General features: G+C 34.2%; 1 protein-coding gene across 2 annotated transcripts in view; it reads left to right on the forward strand.

The window, feature by feature from the left end:
- zgc:86764 (uncharacterized protein LOC797431 homolog) overlaps positions 1-21,550 on the forward strand; it is a 39,646-nt gene that overhangs the window by 2,870 nt on the left and 15,226 nt on the right. For both annotated transcript variants that reach the window (XM_028802593.2, XM_051928659.1), the window contains exons 2-13: positions 2,473-2,605; positions 3,020-3,142; positions 3,541-3,774; positions 5,448-5,618; positions 6,352-6,501; positions 6,899-7,046; positions 7,155-7,291; positions 8,834-8,929; positions 12,807-12,953; positions 16,101-16,199; positions 17,345-17,479; positions 19,135-19,245. In XM_028802593.2, coding sequence (XP_028658426.2) covers positions 2,473-2,605; positions 3,020-3,142; positions 3,541-3,774; positions 5,448-5,618; positions 6,352-6,501; positions 6,899-7,046; positions 7,155-7,291; positions 8,834-8,929; positions 12,807-12,953; positions 16,101-16,199; positions 17,345-17,479; positions 19,135-19,245 — 1,684 coding nt within the window. The remainder of the gene's footprint in view (positions 1-2,472; positions 2,606-3,019; positions 3,143-3,540; positions 3,775-5,447; positions 5,619-6,351; positions 6,502-6,898; positions 7,047-7,154; positions 7,292-8,833; positions 8,930-12,806; positions 12,954-16,100; positions 16,200-17,344; positions 17,480-19,134; positions 19,246-21,550) is intronic.

Below are 21,550 nucleotides of genomic sequence, written 5' to 3' on the forward strand. Positions count from 1 at the left end.
ACCTTTTAAACATCCAGGCTTTTGAGGGATATTTTTAACAAGGAAACAGACAATGCCTGTGTGATTATTCCTAGCACCATTAATACATTTCTTTGGTATGTAAAATTAACACAAATCAGTCCATTGTATGTAATTAGATATTTTACCCAATCCCTGTCCCATTTTAGAAGTAAGGAGTCTAGCTGACCTCATTCTCATTTTTAAATGTTACTTTATTCTAGAGTACAAAGTGGAAAGACATGTTCACTTCTTGTAAATGGGTGCACTCCATTTTTAATCTTCTTAATTTCTGTGTTACTGAGTTGGTGTTATACAGTACAGTATATTGTGTTTATGCTGTTTTCTACAGCATTTTGCAATATATGTATTGTTCCTAGTGGCATGGTGGCTGGGTCCACTAGTTTTCCTCCAACATTGCAGAGGTGTTAAATTATTTGGCAATTTCTAAAGTAGCCTCATATGGATGCTGGTAAGTGGGCCCTGCAATGGAGTGTTCTGTCCAGGGCTTATTTCTCCTGGAAGGCAGATGCTGTTGTGATAGGCTTAGGCCTAGATTGGGTTAAATAGGTTTTAGTATGTTATGATGGGTATCCCTATTACTCTTCTTTTATAGTTAATTACAAATTGCTTCATTTAGGACAAAGGCTCAACAACCTATGAATAAATTAATGATAAAATGTCACATATATACAGTATGTCTAATTTGAAGCCGTATTGTTGTGGTGCCCTTAGAATTCTAATAGTGACTCTCTGTGTCTCTGTCTTTGATTAATAGGTTGATTTTCAGAGCCTACTTATTGTAATACAAAATTGTGGATAGGCTGGAAAAACAGGATACAAAAGAAAACTTTTTTTTTTGAATGAGACATTTAACTATCTTGGAGCACATTCACTCATAAAGTCTCCTTCATAAGTAATCAATTTAGCCCCTAGCCAATCTAACATGCTTGTCTACGGAAATCGAGTTGAAACTACAAATCCAATACAGAATAAACCAGCACTCTGAAGCCCTGAGGCCTCAGTTGGTGTGTTGGCATGCATATTAATAACACAGTTATTTGTAGAAATGTGGTTTCTAAAATGCCATGTAAACCCTCATTCCAGTCACATAAACCAGAATATCAGTCTCTGCAAAACTAGGTTATCAAGGATAGATTTGTAACCCAGTTATGTGGTCATGTAAAACCCTTTAACCTGGTTACAGTTTAAGATTCCATAGTTTGTGCATGTTTGTTGTTCTTGCATGTTTCTAGTAGCAAAGGGTAGAAGGTGACAGAAACATCCACAAAGATAAATTTCCAGAGGCAGATTCTCAAGCAATTGCATTATTTCTTTTCCTGGTTGAAATATGTCTCTGTATTTTAATCTTGCTAAATTATGTTGATAAGATGAGCGTACAGTGATAAATTCAGTATCACAAACCAGGAAGCAGTGCTAAAAGTAAATGTGTGTTAAGTAGTCAGATAACTTTTTAAAGTAACTGGTAACCTAATGCAGTACTTACTTCTTGAAATAAAAGTACCTGTGGTGTTATCATCCCAGCACCACTGCATGTAAGGCAAGAAGCACATGTAATAGTATGCCAGTCCTTTGTACTTCTCAGCCTCACAGTCAAGCAGAAGAGTGTGCTGCATTCATCTTGGTAACAAAAACACGTTAATAAAATATTGGTCTAGTTATAGCTACTGTATTTGCTATAGATATGTAGAAATAGTGTGATTGGGTGGCATAGTGGTCAGTTTCCTTAGTGAATCACTGGTGGCACAGGTTGAGGATGTCAGTAGGTTATTTACTTCACATCACATGAAGAACAAAACACATTTAACATGAGAATCATCATGTTTAGCCGTGTTTCTGGTCTGTTTAATGAATGGTCATATATCGACATAGGATTTAATAACCGATGCTGTTCAGTCAAATGTAGAATTCCTCATGCAAAAGAAGAAAAGGTAATGCAAAAGTAACACACTGTTTGTAATGCATTACAGTTTATAAGTAACTATATAACAATATTTAGATTTTTTTTGTGTGTGTGTAAGTAATGAGTAATGTAACTAAGGTACTTTTAACGGTAATGTTTCCCATGCAGGCTCCATCCTTGCTTTCACATTCACAGCAGCCATTAACAAAGTATTTTTTTTTTTTTTTTTTTTTTTTTTTTTTTTAAGCTTTTTTTTATGACATCAGAGTGTTTTGCCAAAGCAGAACTTCATAAGGAGACTCCTGCATTTAAACAGAGGCTTTTAAGAAACCAGGTTTCTGCCATAACCATGTTGCTCACCTTATCCTAGTTTTATATGTGCATTTACATACACTGAATGATAACCACTGCTTTGTTTGACTGACTTTTAAATTCAAAATTTGAAAATGTAACTGTTAAGTATGTCAGTGGGAGCTTCTCTTTGCTGAATTCTTCTGATGCTTTGATATTTGAATGTCTGTACAGTACTAAATATTCAACTTTTGTTACAGCGAATTATTAGCCTTCTCCCTTGTTAATGGCATCAACCAATCCCTGGCCAGACTTGTGGACATCTGGGACAGCATTGGAATTCAGGAGGCTATGAGAGTGGAGCGTATGGAGGCAGTCAAGAAGCATATTGAAGTAAACAGATTATCTGACTTTTAAAAACTTCATTTAATTATAATACATTAATGAATAATAAGGAAATATAGTATATGGATATTTACAAGAGTTTAAGTAACCTTTAATATTTTATTCTGGCTGAAATAAAAAGTGTGTTATAATACAAGTATTTCAAAAGTATCTCTGTGTAACATTTCTTTTGAATACAGTATTTAGAAGTCATATTAATCATTATACAATTACATATGCAAGTGAGAATTTTAATTGCATTTCATCACCTGATATACTATTCCAGTAGTATATACTTAGAATGAATGCTGGTCTCTCATACACATTACCACACTGATATAAGTTAAGAGTATGGACAGTTTGTAATAATAAAACATTTCTGAACTTCTCGCTATGATAATATAACATTGTTTGTTTTTTAAGCTTTTGCTAAAAGATATGATTACAGAAGAGGAAAATTTAAAATCAAGAATAGAGAAGAATATTATCACTTATAGGAAGGAGCTGGATACATTGTATCATGAGCTGACGATAGATCATTATCAGGTAGGTATCAGGCTATATTTACTCTTTGTGTTTAGCTGGTTTACCAAGGCTTATTCGTACAGATATGTGAATACCTTTTTTTATATTTCTAACATTAGATATCTCTTTAAATACTCGCCTGTTAAATCTGTACACTGTAGACCAAATATATGGAAAGTTAACATGGTGAAAATTAATTACCAAGTTATTTTTTTAAGGTATTTTCCACTTCTATGTTCTTATTTTTCCATAAATATTTCTTAATTTATGTTTCTATTTAGTAAACTGTGTTCATTTTTTGAAAGTTAATGAATTAATTTGTCTGGTTTATTTTATTATTATTATTTTAACTTTACAGACTTACCCATAATTCCTTAGTTTCAAGATACTAACAACAACAACTTTTGGTTTTTCAACAGATTGATAAAAGTCTGACTGTCCTGCAGTTAGAAAAGGATCTCAGAATAAGAGTGGAGTCTTTGATGAAAGAGAAAAATGACCGTCTGAAAGAACTAAAAAGTCTCCAGGAAGAAGACAAGTCACTTTGTATTGACTTGTGCGCCACACCTTATTATATACCTACTGGCAGTGTACCCACACGCCAACAGTTGCTTGAGCTGCAAGAGCATATCAAGAATCTTTCTGTAGAACGGGTATTGTGTTCCTTAGCTTGCTATTTAAAATGGGAAGTTCTATATTTTCAAGAATTGTTCAGAATTATATCATTATTGCCAAGTTCATATGTGAAGATCAAATTTGCCAAATCTTTTTTGGCAAGACTGTTTGCCCCAATCTTCAGTTTCAAATAGTATTCTTAATTTTACATAACCTCAAAAACATACTTTTTTTTACATACATTAAAAACTAATAACAAAACCTTTTATACTGGTACACCAAGTTTCAAAATCTACATTTATGTTGTATATTTTTTTGTGTAGTGTGTATTTTTTCTTGTGGAGAATGTCATTCAGAAAATACATTTTCCAATACATGAAAACAACTGTTTCCAAAATAATAGGGTAGATGGATATAATAACAATGACAGTCTATCATTGTTATTATATCATCATTCTACCCATCCCTCAATTTTTTTTTAACTTATTTTTATAAACTAGAGCTTTGGGTGTTTGTTGGGAACCAACCATAAATTGGGTACTAGTCTTCAAAAGATGGTTCATAACATCTAGAAATTGAGTTAGTCCTAGCCCGTTCACTGTTTCACTGGTATTTACATGATCTTTCTTTGTCTGTGTCCATGACGTTGATTGAAAATTATAATTTGGTCCAGTGCATGTTAGAGTACTCTGTAGTGATCTGTACTGCACCCAATGTATCTGGGATAGACTAGGCAAAATAATGGTGCAAGAAGGTGCATTTGCCTCTTAGTAATTAATATTTATCAAGTGTAATTGTTACTGAGCTGAGTGGTTCCCCACATTAAATGAAAGGAAACCACAAAAAATAGATAAAAGTGAACAAGAAGAGAAGTTTTCCTCCTCTAGTCTTGCTGGTTTTGTAATATTTTAAGTAAATGAAAATAATTAGTTGTCCACATCAGGTTTTCATTATACCACTTTTGTATATTAGAGATGCAAGATGAAGCTGAAGGTAAAAGTTCTTAAAATATAATGATGATGAATGTTATTTGCAATTGTCTGTTGTACTTAGTTTAAATTCAAAGACACTGTTATTTGCTTCTTCTATTTAGTTTCTTTCACGTTAGTATTAACAACCATTTTGAGTGTCTTCTGTGTGAAGCTTGGGTGGTGCATATGGTTTACTGTGGAGAATCGGGTTTTTGAAGTGGTGTAAATACATTCTGTTAAGAATGTGGGGGACTCAAAATTAGCCAGTGTGCATAACTGCACACTACTGTTTTCTGGCTTCCTCACCAGGGACTTTTTTCCATGCATTGCTTAGTGTATATTCTGTAACTCTTAAAGACAGTCTACTTCAAAAAGCAAGGACAGAATGTAGATTTGTATTATAATAACACTAAAAATGTTCTTTTTTATGAATCATGTGAGCATTTTATTCTTTTATTACTTATTGAAAAAGTAATGTAATGGGGGTGGAGGTAAATGTACATGTTGAATTATTAATCATTTGCTCACTTTGGAATAGGAATCCTGAGTTTGAGGATAACCTTGGCTACTTCAGTTTGTCTTTGGAAGAATGTTTAAGGCACAAAAAGAACATTGTGGCTGTAACTAAGATTAGTGGAAAATTGTAAATCTAGGCAATGAGCAGTGTAATTGTTTTATTATCCCCCGTATTTTTCATTTTTGGGGGGTTTATTGTTATAAATCTGTTCATTCAATTCCAGGAGTGTAGAGTGAAAATCTTTTCAGACTTACGGCAGCAAATCCATCAACTGATGAAGGAAATCGGACATGATCCTCAAACCACCTTAGAGAAAGATGCAGTCTGTGATGATGCTGAAGCCTTTTTGCTAACAAAAGAAAATATTAGTGCCCTTCAACTTATAGTCTGTCAGGTACAAAAACAGTTTTACTAGTAAATAAAAGTTGTTTTTTTTTTGTTTTAAGATTTTTACTGTTATGCATTTGTAGTGCTCTTTTATAATGTTTTAAAATGTGCTGCTTTATTGGTTTCATTTATTATCAGTGTAATTGAAAGCATACATATAAAGATGCCTGTGTATTTTAAATTATACAGAGTTAAAAGTTTGTATCAAATATTTAATATTTGCTATTTTTACTATGTCTTTATTAACTACTTGTGATAGATTTATTCATAGCATCTTTCTAAAATACAAGTACTTCACCATTTTTGAAAGCTTCATCTGTTGAGCTTTGCTTAATATAGTCACTGAAAGTGTTTAATTTGTCCAAAAATCTGATTGTTTTATGAGATATGTCATTTATATTATAACAATACAAAAAAAAGTATTTTCTATGTTGTTGTAATAAGACTGAAAAAAATATTTTTTTGAATTAGACCTAGTCAAGTGTCCTCAAACCCCGTCTATTTAATTAAAAAAAAAAAAAAAAGAATTGTTATCTGATGTGCTACACAAATTAAATTTTATTCAAATTTGAGACAAAGTAGAAACCACATACAGGTGAAGCACCATGACCTAACATTTTACCTTTCTATTATAATAATGATTAGCTGTACACTGATCTGATCCACTGCCTTTGTTTTTAATAGACAGAAATGTATCTTTATCCTTTATATATTATTTTAATTAAATTGTGTTTCTACAGTTGGAAGTCAAGAAAGATGATCTTCTTTCTACAAAAGAAAATTTGAAAAGTAAGGTTTATAATTTGTGGAGTCGACTTGAATTTTCTGAAGAAGAAATAAAGCATTTTGAAGCTTCTCTAAAGAGTTCCCTGTCTGAAGAGATTAATGAGGTATGAATGGTGAAATGATGAGAAATAACTTACAACAATCATAGTTTTAATAGAAAAGAAATAATGTATGGCAACCTAATTGATTTATTCTGAATAGTTAGGCTTTCAAAATTTGGGTTAGTTCTTTTTTTGAGCATATGTATTTCAGTGTTAACAATTGAAGTACTAAGTTTACATTGTTGGCATTGATGTGCAATGAAAACAAAGCTGCTTAACACATTATATTTGTATTCTAAGGGACTGTGAAATATGATTTATTTTTTGACTAGAATATTCTGATATTTTATGGGTTAAAGTAAAAGAAATAAATTGAAGTCTTTGTATGTGTAACACATTTTGTCAGATAAATTTTAAAGTTCTTGTTGAGTAGTTTAAATTGTCCTGTATTTGCTTCTAGTGGCAACTTGAGCTAGAACGACTTGAAGAACTAAAGAGAGCCAATATGCAAGAGGTAATTGAAAACATCAGAAAAGAACTTTTGGAGTTCTGGGATAAATGTACATTTAGCACTGAACAGCGAGAATCATTTGCGGCTTTCTCTGATGGTAGGTGGCGTTTTGCTTCTTAGATTTTTGATTATCAACATGGTATGTTCAGGGAGCCCTCCTGCCTGCTAGTAACTGCTTTTAAAATAAGATATACTGCTTTCATAGGTAACTTTACTGAAGAGCTTTTGGTGAAGCATGAGGATGAGCTGAGTCGCCTTAAAAGTTACTATGAGAAGTGCAAATCTGTATTTGAAGCTGTTGAACGATGGGAACAGAACTGGAGACTGTTCCAAGATTTTGAGGTACTGTTAAAGTGGGTTTTTTAAATTTCTATTTCTCATGGTCCTCTGATAGAACTTGTAATTCCTCCATAGTGAGACTGTTGAAAGTTAGTAATGATGTACATTTTCTCCTTTTGCTCATGAGTGTCAGAGGACTAAGCAGTTAAGAGTAGTTACTGTAATAGTGCTTATTGTCAGTGTTTTACCTGTGAGCAAAAATGAAAAGTATAGCAGTAATATTCTGTCAAAAACATTTGCTTTGTTTAGTTAAATGAACTGCATCATCTATTTGCATGCATTGCTTTTAATTATTTCTCAACCGATATTGTAAAAAGATCCGTACCATCCAGTAAAATATCATGCAAATATTGTTATCGAAGTTAAGTGTCATCGATGCAAGTAAATTCAAGCAAAGTGCAATGGAATCCATGTTTCTTCATTTAAGCAATACTGTAGATTGCTTGATATTGTCCCACACATGCTAAATTGAAGGTGACTGCATTAATCAAAAATCATCATTAAGTTCCTTTAATATTAGAGAACTTCCATATACTTATGGCGTTGGACAATATTCTTTTAAAATGCCTTTTCATTTTGTGTACAATGAAGGAATCCTCAATACCTGCAGTGTTGATCAAATGCGTTTATATCAAGAAGAACAAAAACACACTGCATGTAATTAATATTGCCACAGCTAGGTGGCATTGTTAATACTAGCAGTGTATATCTATGGGCTGACGGTGCTCTCCCAACCCCCCCAAACAGAACTTAAACTCATTTGATTTATCGACTGCTTTGACCCTGCTTGGATAAGCATCAACTGTAGCTGGACTATTAGTTTAATAAATGTACTCTTGTGTTGGCACATTTTGGTTCCAGTTCCATGTTCTGTTCAAAGTCACTTTATAGTTATGTTCATTCTGTGTTTGAACTTCATGCTTGTAGCAACAATTCCACATTAACCTTATTATTATTTAAATTGCATTGTCTTCTGAATGAGCAGAATAGGCAGGTCTAATAAAGCAGCCACTTGGTGTACATATTTAATAAAATATACATTCTCATACATTTTAAACAGTAAGATTTACTAGATTCTACTGTCTATGTGAGCATACTTGTGTAATGGTTAGACCATAATTCTCAATATACATCTGTAAAGTAGTGCATGATAAAGTAGAAAAAAAAATAAATTTGAAAGAACATGTTGAGATAAAGGTGAAGATTTTAATGTTAGCTTTTTAGGTTTATCCTTTAGTTGGGAGATAGAACATGTGCATTGCTCCTTAATTTGCTAATAATAATAAATTACTTTAACTGTAATTTTGGTGCTTTTTATGGCAGGTTTGATAAAGTAAGATTTTGTTTAACCTTTCACTATTGAATTTTACAATAGGCTAATATAATTTATATTTATAGCAGCCTGTATTTTCCTTGGTGAAAGCTACTTTATCATACTTTAGTAAACAATTTGTGTAATTTTAAACTGAGTATATAATTGGGCAGTATACAATATATTTTAAAATTTAATATTGTTAATATGAAGGAGGTTCTTGTTTGTTTTAGAGGAAAGCATCTGATCCCAGCAGATTTTCTAACAGAGGTGGCTCATTGTTAAAGGAGAGTAAAGAAAGAACAAAAGTTCAGAAGATGTTGCCAAAGGTATGTACACTGTTCTGTGGATGTTGTTTCTTACACGTTAGTCTTTGCTTAAAAGCAGGGTTTTGTTTTTGAGGACTTAAATGAGAAAAATCAGTAAAATACTGGGGCCCAAGAAGAGGATTCTCATGATGACAGCAGAGCCAAACATAATAAAAGTGGTCATATACTAAAAAAGTAGTGTTTTTAAAAAAAAACCAAAAAAAAAAAACTTCCTTTTTCATGTGAATATTGCCAAAACAAAAGTGGAAGGCAAACATTTTCTTAATAAAGCAGTCATCATTCCAAACAGGGATTAGATTTCTGAGGTATATCCGTGCCAGTATAAGGTTTAGTAAAGCTGAATGAAATAAAGGGCTATTTAAAATGAAAGAGCGGCTTTCAAAAATGTATTTCAAACAAACTCTTAAGACAGAAACACATTCCGCACATCACTGGATGGAGGAAAGTTCAAAGTTTGGTCCTGTGGTCCTTGAGGTTGCATGCACTCAACATGAGCACCATGTTTAGCGCGACAAACTTCAGAACGGTAGACCATTTCTTGCCACACACGAGTCAACTGGTCCTTAGTTACTGAATTCACAGCTTCCTCAATTCGATGTTGCAAATCTTGAAGATTAGCAGGCATAGGTGGAACAAACACTCTTTCTTTAATGTACCCCCACAGATAAAAATTGCAGGGGGTTAGGTCTGGAGTCCTGGGAGGCCATAGACGATGAGCAAGATCTTGTTGTCCACCTCTTCCAATCCACCATCATGGAATGGTGTCGTTCGGTAACGCCGGAAATCCAAGTGGAAATGAGACAGGGCACCATCTTGCATGAAAATTAGTCATTCGAATCTTCTTGAAGTTGAATTTTTAAACTTTGAACTTTCCTCTATCCAGTGATGTGTGGAATGTGCTTCTGTCTTATACAGTTTGTTTGAAATACATATTTGAATTCTGCTCTTTCATTTTGAATAGCCCTGTACATTTTTCTTTATAACTGGTGCATACAGCTCAAGGAGATAGTGATTTTAAAAGACGGTACAGTCCCAGATATGAAATAAAGCAGTCAAAAATTAATTTGAAACCATTTATTTTCCTTGCCTGAAATAACATTACTTTGTAAAATAAACTCCAACATTAATACATTCTTCTAATTTGATTGGAAAATTGTTCAGTATGTCCTGTTTTTCATTCAACAATTCAATAAACTAAGTACAAAAGATTGGGTTGTATCACTAAATTATTTATAAAAATTGTATACACTATTTTTATTTCATATGGGTGATAAGATAAATATTGATTTAAGAATTCAGTGAACAGCCCAATCTGAAAAATTTAATGTTGCCAACTGACATTATGCCGAATGCCAAAGTCTACTCTACAGTTTGTCTTTAAGTATACCAAAAAATATCAAAAAGGCATCAGTGGTCCAACAAACACTTCCTAGACTGAAATTTATCAAGCCACTTTAAAATAATGTTAAGAGAAGGAAATGTTCCCCGAGGAGGTACATTAAGTCTTCTTTGCACCTGTGTTAGTTTCTGTGGATTCAATTTATGCCATACTCGTGAACGTGCAAGACCAGTTGTATATGACAACTAAAACTGTTTTTTGGAGTAAAACACTGCCACAGCACTATATTTACTCTTTGAAATGTTTTCTCATACCCAACACCTCAAGAAATCATTGCATTCTTGTGCCTGTAGCAGTTCGTATATGTACATTTCAAGCAAGCACCTCAGTCCATTCACCTCACATGCTTGACTGTGTATTTCCTACCTTACTCCGTGTTTTACCTTTTCAGTTGAACTGGTTCACAGTTTGGTATCCCAAGGAATGTTATATTCTTGTACCATAGAAACAAAAGTTATCTGTGAGGCATAAATGGTGTTGTTTATAGGAAACAACTCCATTTATATACTGTACTACAAAAAAAAATGTATGTTCAAATAGAGGAAGGCACTTCACTCACCAAAGAATATGTGCTTTAACAAGCTCTGCTAATTTTATTACACATTCATGTGGCCCACGACCCATAGTTTGGCTTCAGCTTTGATATGAGATGGATGGAATAGTGTAAATGTTAGAAAATTAGTAGATGTTTGACTGAGGCCTTAGTGTTTTAATATCCCTTACAACATTAATAGTTATATAATCAAATATACATTCAACTAAAAATGTGTGCTCGGTAGGAACATTTCCATACGAATTGTAATATGTAATCTCAATAGCTCACAAAATGCGCCTAAAATCTGTTAAGTTAAAATAAAGGACTTGAATTTTTATTGACTTTTATTAGAATATTTTTATGCAGACCATTGACTATGCAAGTAATGTCAAGTTCCTAGCACTGTTTCCCTACATACACTTCTTTAAGAAGCACTTTGACCGTAAAGCATTTGGTCTAAAAATCCAAATACTAGCAAAGTTGATATCTAGAACATTACAGAATATGAGTTTGTAATGCTATGTGCCTACAAAGTAAAAACAACCCGCTCTTTAATAATGTACGCTATGCATGGAATGTTTTTAGACTCAAAAAATAAATGCATGGTGGCCATGTAAACAAACATTATCATTCCCTGATTGACTTACATCTTAATTTTAAAAGAGCTATCCAGAAACCATATGCACCCTGCTTATCCAATAGGAAGGAGGTGACAACCGTTATTTGCATTTTTTGCTTGCTTTCACATGATTGATTTACACTGCATCCTAACTGTTTTAAAATGATTTTGGAGAATGAAAAAGATTGGCAAGATGCACTGCTTTCTTATTAGGCATATTAGCTTTGTAAGCACAACCAAAGTAGCTAGAAATGGTGCATTTTGCAGTTTTGCAGGCAAATACTATGCTAGTTCAGGTATAATTATTAATGTAGCACCATGCCTATGTTTAAAAGTACAGTGGAACCTCGGTTCACGACCATAATTCGTTCCAAAACTCTGGTCGTAAACTGAGTTGGTCGTGAACCGAAGCAATTTCTCCCATAGGATTGTATGTAAATACAATTAATCCGTTCCAGACCGTACGAACTGTATGTAAATATATATATTTTTTAGTTTTTAAGCACAAATATAGTTAATTATACCATAGAATGCACAGCGTAATGGTAAACTAAATGTAAAAACATTGAATAACACTGAGAAAACCTTGAACAACAGAGAAAACCAACACTGCAATAGTTCACGCTATAGTGCTAGGAACTGCTCGCTAAAAACACTTTTTTTTAATGAGTTTTAAGCACAGGGGAAAAAATGAACATTTGAAAAATCCGTAATTTAATAAACCACCAAGAAAAGTAACATTGCAACAATGCAGGCTACGAACCGATCACTGTAAATAGAACTGAAAACAAAAACAAGCCTTCCCTACCTTATGCGTCCCTCGCTCGCTTGCTCTCGCCGCCTGTGTGTGTGTGCGTGCATCTCTCTTTTGCGAGCCTGGAGTGCCTATGTGTGTCTCTCTAGAGGGCTCCTGTGTGTGTGCACGGCTCTCTCTGTCTCGTGCTGCCTCTGTGTGTGTATGCGTGTGTGTCGCGCTCTCTTGCTCTCTGCACAGGAAATGCACAGGGAGAGACTGAACATGTACAAACCGAAAGGGAACCTGGCTTGTTCGTATACCGAGTGTGGCAAAAGTTTGGTGAAATTTTTGGTCGTGTACCGAGACGTTCGTGAACCGAGGTTCCACTGTAACTACATGTGAAATGTGGCAAAGATTTGTAACAACTATCAGAGCTGAAATACATAACACTACCTGGTTAATGTTTTGATCATGTATTTTTTCATTTGGGAACAATGGAAGCATTCAGTAATGTGGGTTTATGATTATTGAGAACTTACTGTGTATTTATTAATTGAAAAGTTGAAAATTTAATTTTTTTTTTTTTAGCTAGAGGAAGAGATTAAAAGCTTTATAGACACATGGGAAGCTGAACAGGGCACGGTGTTTCTTGTGAGAGGTCAAAGATTTATGGATTATGTGGCAAAACAGTGGGAGGACTACAAATTACAAAAGGAAAAAGAAAAAAATGAACGTGTAAGTTTAAAATTCAGAATTCTCTCCACCATTTTACTGTATGAAATATGTTCATCTAAAGTGCACTTTCATTATGTCAGTGTTTTTATTGTGAGACGCACATTCTTTTTAGAAATAAGAACAATGTTCTAAAAATATCAACTCTGGAGTTCCAAATGTACATATTGTATCTTTAGTTTTCCTAGCTCACTACGCCTAATACTAAGTCATAGAGTGCCATAGAGCCAATGTGTGATAGTCAATACAGTGATCCCTCGCTATATCATGCTTCGACTTTCGCGGCTTCACTGTATCGCGATTTTTTTTCTTTCTCATACACGCTTACGTCACTATACATGCGCTTTCTGAGAACTTTTTATCTAAGCCCCACGATGGCTCCTAAACGTGCTGCTTTTTCTAAGCCTTCTGACAATGAAACTAAGCACCGGAGGAAGAGGCTTACCATCCAGGAGAAGGTGAAACTCTTGGATATGATCAAAGATGGCAATACCCTACAAAAGCCTCCTCACGCATATGAAAAGACAGCGCCAGCAACTGCCTATCAAGATGTTCTTCAGCCGCGCACCCAGACACCCACTGCCTACTCCTAGTACTCCTTCAGCGGAAGAAGACAACGACGCACCTGCTGAAGATACTGCACCACCTTGTCACGCTTGGGTCACAGATTTGCACAGAGAAACAGGAGGTTGTAGAAAAAAAAAGAACTTTATTCAAAGCACTGCAAACAAACATTTGTCTCTTTTCAAAAGTTTAAACGTGCTCCATGACAAGTCAGAGATGACAGTTCCGCCAGGAGCAGAGAATGTCTGAGAGAGAGAGAGGGAGAAAAACAAAACAACCAATTCCAAAGCTGAGAGGCGCTGCACAATACTTTTAAGTAAGCGGAGTACCGCGTGAGAGGTTTATCACACGTTATAGCGCAAGTAAGAAGGGTAAGGAGCAGTGTGAAGGTAGACTGTCAGCTGTTTCAGGGATTTTCCCAGGGGCGTCTTCTGAGGGTGCGATCAGCGCTCCAGCTTACAACCTGAAGACTCTCCTACTGAGCTCGTGCCTTCATAGGTTAGTGGTTGTGTGTAAGAACTGTGTGTGTGTAATTAAATGTACAGTACAATAATAATAATATGATATTTGTAACGTCTAATATGTCTTTTCTCTTATTTTGTCTAATATATTGAGTAATACGAGTGTAATGGTGACTAAAGGGTGTTATTTCATGTCTAGAGGGCTCTAATAATGTTAAAAAAACGTATTTAGAAGGTCGTAAACAGGTTTTCTATACTCTAACTGCGAAAATATTCGATTTATAAATAAAGAATCCTACTTCACGAAAATTCATTTATCGCAGTAGAGTCTGGAACGTATTAACCGTGATAAACGAGGGTTCACTGTATATCTGTTAGAGCTGATTTACTTCTGCACTATATTTACTCATTCTGAGCGAGCTAATTTTAGACTACCCATTTAACATAACCAAACTTCATTTAGGTTAAAAGAGGGAAAATGGTGAAATCCATGCAGATACTTTATAGATTTAGATTTGAAGTTGGGTTCTGGAGTTGTGAAGCAGTAGCAAGAACCCCCGTTTCATCATGCTGCCCAAATATGTATTAGTTATATATAATTGGTTTTCTGTTTTTTTTCCGTATTGTCAGCTGCATAGAATTTAATTTGGTGAGGATCATATAAACTAAACAAATACAAACATATAACAATCACAGTAGTAATCAAAATTTTCCAATAATACCCTAGCAGCCAGTATTAACAGAAAACAAACTTGGGCATATTTACCAAATTAACAAAAACATGATTAGGCATATCAGATTTTTATAGAAGACTCTTAAGGACAAAGTGTTATGCTCCTGCATCTCACAGCTTTTAGGTAAGTAATATTATGAGACCTAGAAGGGCCTATGAAGTATTCCATGAAGCATGCTTATGAAATTGAGACTTCACTCAAACATCTCATTTAAATTAACCTAATTGTGCAGTCACTGCTCATTTGGTTCCTCTAATGCAAAGTGTTTCTGTTTAAGGGAATTATGTGTGTACTTGAGATATATAAGCTGCCCTGAGAAATGATAATGAAGGACATTGTTCATGGATGAAAAAGATGCACTGAAAAGTCCAATGCTGTCTCCAGCAGCTGGTCAAGAAGTATAAATCTGGCACAAATCTGTAATAATCTAAAAAGGTTTTGCTTGGCAATATTTAACAGACCAATTAAATGTCCAAATACATTGTCATTATTAATCTGTGGTTACTTTATTAAAACATTTATTTAAATTATATTGGCATTATTCAAATAAGGTTTATTTTGAATTGGCAAATTTGACAGTGACCTTACTAGTTTTTGAAAGTCAAACTTAAAGGACTGTCAATATTATGTATTCAGTGTCACACATGTGGAAATTTAAATACAGGAACACATTAAGTGCAAAAAATATACGTGTATGAGCTTGGATGCCAGGGAGTGAATTGTGGTTCACGTTGTCAGACTCTGCCTGACTTGGTGCACTGTGACATAAATTAATTCTTGATTTTTTCATTGAATAAATAGTCTTTAATATTTTACTATTTTGTTCTAAACATGTGAGATTAATCAATAGTTTAGCTAAAGATTCTGCTACAACGAATAAGCTAAATTAAATGTCAGAACCTGTCTCTGAGGTTTTCTTTCTTATTGAATTGGTGTCTTATGAACTCTCCAGCCACAGTACTAAGCATCCTCTTTATCATGGTATGGAGCAGGAATAAACCTGTCTTGTCAAATAATGGAGGTTTATTCACCAAGCTTGTTTGTTGAATACCCCTTGGTGTGGCATGTTTTAATACAATGTAGAGTTTTAAAGTTATATTAATATCGCACAATATACATCAATGTAGTCCTGCTAGTTGAACTGCTACTGTTAAATTAACAATTTAAGTGTTTATATGGTCCTACTGTGGAAAGAGTGTCATGTTCAATTTTGAAGAGGTGTATTCCTGAAAGAAATGTTTAAATGTAGGGGTTCCAGCATGCATTATTTAATTATTCACTGATGTCACTGGTTAAGAACATCTGTATTGTAGCTAATGCCTAGTTTTGTGTCACTTCAACTTGTTAGATGAATGGAGCCTTGTTAATTTCTGTTGATTTTACAATTATAGATGGTAAAGAAAGGAGACACTCCTGTCTTGAAAACTCCACCAGTGAAGAGACCAAATGGAGGTCCTCTTACAATGAGCACTCCCAACAAGAATCGAAAGGCAAGTAATAGAAAATAGCATATACAGCTTCACCTTATCTGAATACAGCTTGAATATTCATTCTTCACTACCTGTTTTTTATTGCATCTGATGACTTCTACTTTGCACATTTTCATTTGTGTTTCTACTTAAATGTATCAAATTTTTTAATTTGTGTATTTCTTATCAAGATGCATTGTATACTGTAAGTACAGAAAGATTTTGCTGAAATTGTAAATAAGCAAAATATAACATTAATGTAAAATAAGAGAAATACAAAACACATTTTCTTCCCTTCAGCCTCAGTTTTTTAATTTTGGGAACAAAAAAGTCACAGCGAGTGAGATCTGACAAATATGAAGGGGTGGGATGTGAAGTGAATACTGCATTGTGTTATTATCGTCAAAAACTCTTGACGGACAATGTGGTATGAGCAGACGCATTGTCATGGTGCAAAATTCAGTTTTGAATGTGCTAGTTTTCTGGATGTTTTTTTTTTTTCTGGTGCTTTCCAACAGACACCTCAGCCCTTCAAAATCATGATTGACCATTTGTCCATAGGGAACAAATTCTTTATGAAGAAATTCAACAGTGTTAAAAAAACGTGTTCTTTAGTGTTTTGATGTGCGATTTGATCAGACCAAATTAATCGCCTAAATCACATACACAAGTGTAGAACAAACATCAGAAATGCGTACTCTGTCTAAATCCTACTCCTGTGCTATTGATCAGTTTTAGGAATTTTTAGGTGTTCTCTCGTACATTTAGAGATCTGTTATATTTCCAGATCATCAAATAACATCCAGACCATTTTGAGATATTAGAAATGCACTTCAAGATATTTCAAAATAATTTCCTGCATATTTCAAGATATCATCAAATTAATTTCATGATATCTTAAAATAGAGGGGAAGATCCATAGAGAACATACAGTTTTCAGGAAGTAATTTTGAGATCTTGAATTGCATATTTTGGACACCTCAAAATACTTTTTATTATTTTCCACAATACCTACAGACTTATTTTAAGACCTCAAAATTTATTTGAAATATCGCAATGCAGAGGAACGCTTTTCATCTTGTGTCCCTTGTGTAATGTGTATATGCATAAGTAAATAATTCCACATCTCATTCTAAAATTTGTATTTTTTGTTTGTTTGTTTTTAGCTAAATGGTACAAATGATGTTTCAGTCATGCGAGCAACAGTTAATGGTATGACTACAAGCAGCAGTAGTAGCAGCAGTAGCACTGGAAGCACTTTCTACAGTATAACAGGAAAGCCGCCCCTGTCTGCACAAAAGGTCTGTGCACAAACAAAATTCTTTTTGCTTAGTATGCGCATCCATTCATTTGTTTTATTCTGTTTATATTATGACACATGGGTATGAATCTTTAGTAGCATTGTGTTGCTTAAAAAGACTGTTTTGTTGTGTTTTTTCTTCTTGCTATTCATTCTATTGAAAACAAACTCAGAATCTCAACTGCACAAATCAGAGGGAGGAAAAAAATTAGTACACCATTGCAATCTCAAAATCCTTCTCAATAAAAATTGTGTTGGCACCAGACTACTTTCCAATAAAATTTAAATCTGCTTTTTGGTTGCTACCGAGTACTTTCTAGAGATAACCTCCATCTCTTAGTTTAATTGAATATATAATAAAATTAGACTATAGCTGAGTTTGTGCTTTGTTCCGCACTAAGAACCAAGTTTTGCATATGTTAAAATATTTACAACAATCGGGAGCTAACAGCAATTAAACACATTTAAAATTTGAAGTAATCAGTCTAATATATTTACAGTATTGTGGTAGTTGTATGTATAATTATACTGTATGTACCTTGCTGTCTAAAGTATTTTTAAATACTTCAATTTTTGAGCAGTGCAGTTTAGTAACTTACTACTCCTGAAGCCCTTATCTTTTTATATAAAAAATATAACCTAGCCTTTGTTTTATAAATATGAAACATCTATAAGAAAACAAGTGAAATGAACATATCAGAACCTTGCACATATATCGCTTGAGAAACTTTTAGAGGTCATAATCTCTGTGCTTCTCTTTAGTTGCCTTCATATACAGTATACATAAATAGTTTTCATATGATCATTTATACCCATAGAGTCTTGGGCTTGACAGTTGTGTATGAATTCATGGATTGTCAGCAAAGGAAAATAATTTAAACCTTTTAGAATTCTATCAAATGTGATTAAGAGGCCAAATGCCCAGAAGCTGTGAGGAGTTTATATTACTCATTTTACTCAACCTTTAGAACTATAAAAAATGTATTTATGTTACAACAAATGCATTTCCAGCCAATGCAAATTTGAAGTGCAGTTTAACAAAACTGCCAATAAATCATTTTAATTTATGTATTTTTCTGATCTCTTTGTAGACGGTAAGCACAGTACCGTGGGGTAGGAGTTAGCACTGCAGCCTCATTTCTCCAGTGTCCTGGGTTCAGATCCCACACCACTCACATTCTGTACCTTTACTGTTTTCACATTAATGTTTTTGATACAGGTAGCCAGCTTTTTCTTCATGTCAAAAATGTGTATGTGTTAGGTTAATTAACCTGTTATTTTTAAATCTTGATATATGTACTATATGTGCCCTGTCATGGACTGCTGGCATATATAGGCTTGGTTCCAGCCTTGTGTCAGATGTTACCAAGACAGACTATGCTCCAGCCTCACCCCTGCCATAAGCTTATGTTTAGCATTTCACTTTAAAACTATGGGCAAAAATCAACTCTTTATCAAATTTAACTTGTACCTGGTTATTTGACAGTTAACGTAATTATGCACTTAGCTGCAGTAATTCTCTTATTACAGCAATGAGTTTGATCATAATATTCATATTCCAAATACATTTACTGTTTCAGTAAGATTTAAGTCCGAAATCTGGAAGTGCTTTAGAGAGAATTAAAGTTACTTTTTGTTTTCCTTTCTTTACTGTAGACGCCATTTAGAAGTAGACTACCACCCATTTCACAGCGAACACCATTACAGGAATTCAACAGTGACAAAAAGCAATTTTCCAAGCCACCTGGCACATATGTGGAATTTACAGTAAGTTTACCTATCTTAAATCAATATATATTTTTAATTTGTTTAATGATTTCTTCTTAATAGAAGAAAAGAAACAGCTACTGAATAAACTTAAAATACAAATAATTTGTTGTCAATTAGAACTGGGTTGAGTTATGCCCATTTAACAAAATGTTTTCTGATAGTGTAGAATTTACCATATATATAGTGGGGGGCGATAGACTGCTTATTAGTAGTGTATATGACATTAGCCGGAAGTATTCTGTTGGTGTGATTGACCTCACAGTTTTATTGCTAGAATGGGATTGAATGGGATGGAATTAAGCGACATGTTGGCAGATGTGTAGCTGCAAAGCAAGCCTAAAAGGAGGTTTAAGACACTGTTCGGATACACATTTTTGAATTTTCCGATGTTAAAATGATATATTTACTTTTTTTCCTCTTTTTTTCTTTAAACCTGTGTACTATTTCTTTAAACATATAGAATGAGAAATGAGTCTGCAAATGTGCTACAAAGGTGTGTGTGCTTTAGTATTCTGTGTTTTTCAGTGCCTACCAATTTTGCACACTGTATGTGATTTCATCCCATAATTTGATAGATTTATTCTTAATCACATACTGGTAGGGTATCAAAAATGAAGTATGGGGTCTTTGTGAGAATTAAATTACTTAAATGTCCCACTCTGAAACATTTATTTTTATCCTACTTTTGGGTATTAAACGTCTACAATATTGTTGTAGCCATTTATGTCTGCAGACTTCTGTCTCACTTTCATTGTGTCTGACTAGTAGTTTGGATTAGTGGCTATATCCAGCAGTTGGCACATGCACCCTGGGGGGAGGTTCGTTAGAGATTACAGCCATTACTAACCCAATATTCATAAAGATATATTTTTCCCTAGCGGTACGGCAGTGATTCTAAATGATATAAAGAATCGGTAAAACTAAAGGAAAATTTATACTAGCTTCTGATTAATACAGACATAACACTCACAAGAATGTAATACTTGAAGGAGAGCTTCTTAGCCAAAGCATGATACAGTTGGCTTTTTTCTGTGATTGGAGCTTGTCCAATTTCGAGACAGAGTTTGAGAGAGCATGCCAGAAATCAGCAGGAATGATGTCTTCAATCCGTCCGTAGGTGTGCTCTGCTGTTGTGGGCAATGTCTGAGTCTTTATACATTTCCTACAGTTCAAGAGTCTGAAACATGATCATCCAAGCTCCAGACAGGAGTACAGGTACATTCTGGTTTGCTGGTTCATCACTCACAGAAAATAGGACAGCCACTTTAAACCAGAAACTGAACTTTTGGCTCACTACACACTCCTTATTTCCCTGAATATCCTGCCTTGGCAGCAAACAGTTGTTTGTTGCTTATCTTCTTGTCATATTGCTAACTTAGCAAATCTGCCCCCTCTGTCAGTCAGCTTACTTTGTGTGTTATGTGAGAGATGCTTGTTTTTCTGTCAGCTGTCTTACCTAAATGTGTCTGATTTCCGTTCATATGAATAAAATCCGCTGCGATTAAATAAACTTAACAGATCACAGTGACATACTTTTAAAAATTGCCTTCAGTGGCTAGAACTGGACTTTAAGATAGAATATTGCGAATTTAATCTCTCTTAGATGTGGTAAGCATGTGCGTCAGTTATTTATAAAAAAAAAGTTATGTTTTAATTCTACGCATGTATAATGTCTTGGATAGTGTTACCTGTTTATGGATGGTGGGTAATATGATATTATGCTTTTATAAATACTGTTTTCTAACAGATGATACACCTATGTCACAATGTTGCCGTCACCATGGCGTGAGGATGGTATTTCTTGGAGCATAGGCTGCATTAGCTCTCCATCTGTATAACTGTTAGCATTTTGTCTTCATGAAGTTACAACAGATTTTTCCATGTCTCAGCTGATAAATATGAAGCTTATGTAGACTGGAAATATAAAATGTGTTAGAAGTAGACATGAAATGTGTAATGTACCAAACAAACTACATCCTGTTAGTGTACGAGAACATGGTTATCCTAATAAAAAGAATGAAGCTGAAGGGAAAAATGAACACATTAATACAAAGGTAACAGCCACAGCTGGAAAACTGAACGGTGAGAGTGCTTGAGAGGTCAATGTTAACTTCAAACTTTAGTCTTTTTGCCTTCGTATAATATTTATTATGTGGCACAACTTGAAATTGATTTTCCATAAGGGATGTCCCGATACCTTTAAAGAACTGGGTGCAAAGCCCCTCCAAACACTGCAAACTTGCCTAAAAAGAACTAAAGCTGCCGGCGTGGTGTGTTTGACTCTGAATTCCTACGTAAATAC

This window comes from Erpetoichthys calabaricus, chromosome 5 (genome assembly GCF_900747795.2).
Source record: "Erpetoichthys calabaricus chromosome 5, fErpCal1.3, whole genome shotgun sequence".
NCBI lineage: Eukaryota > Metazoa > Chordata > Cladistia > Polypteriformes > Polypteridae > Erpetoichthys > Erpetoichthys calabaricus.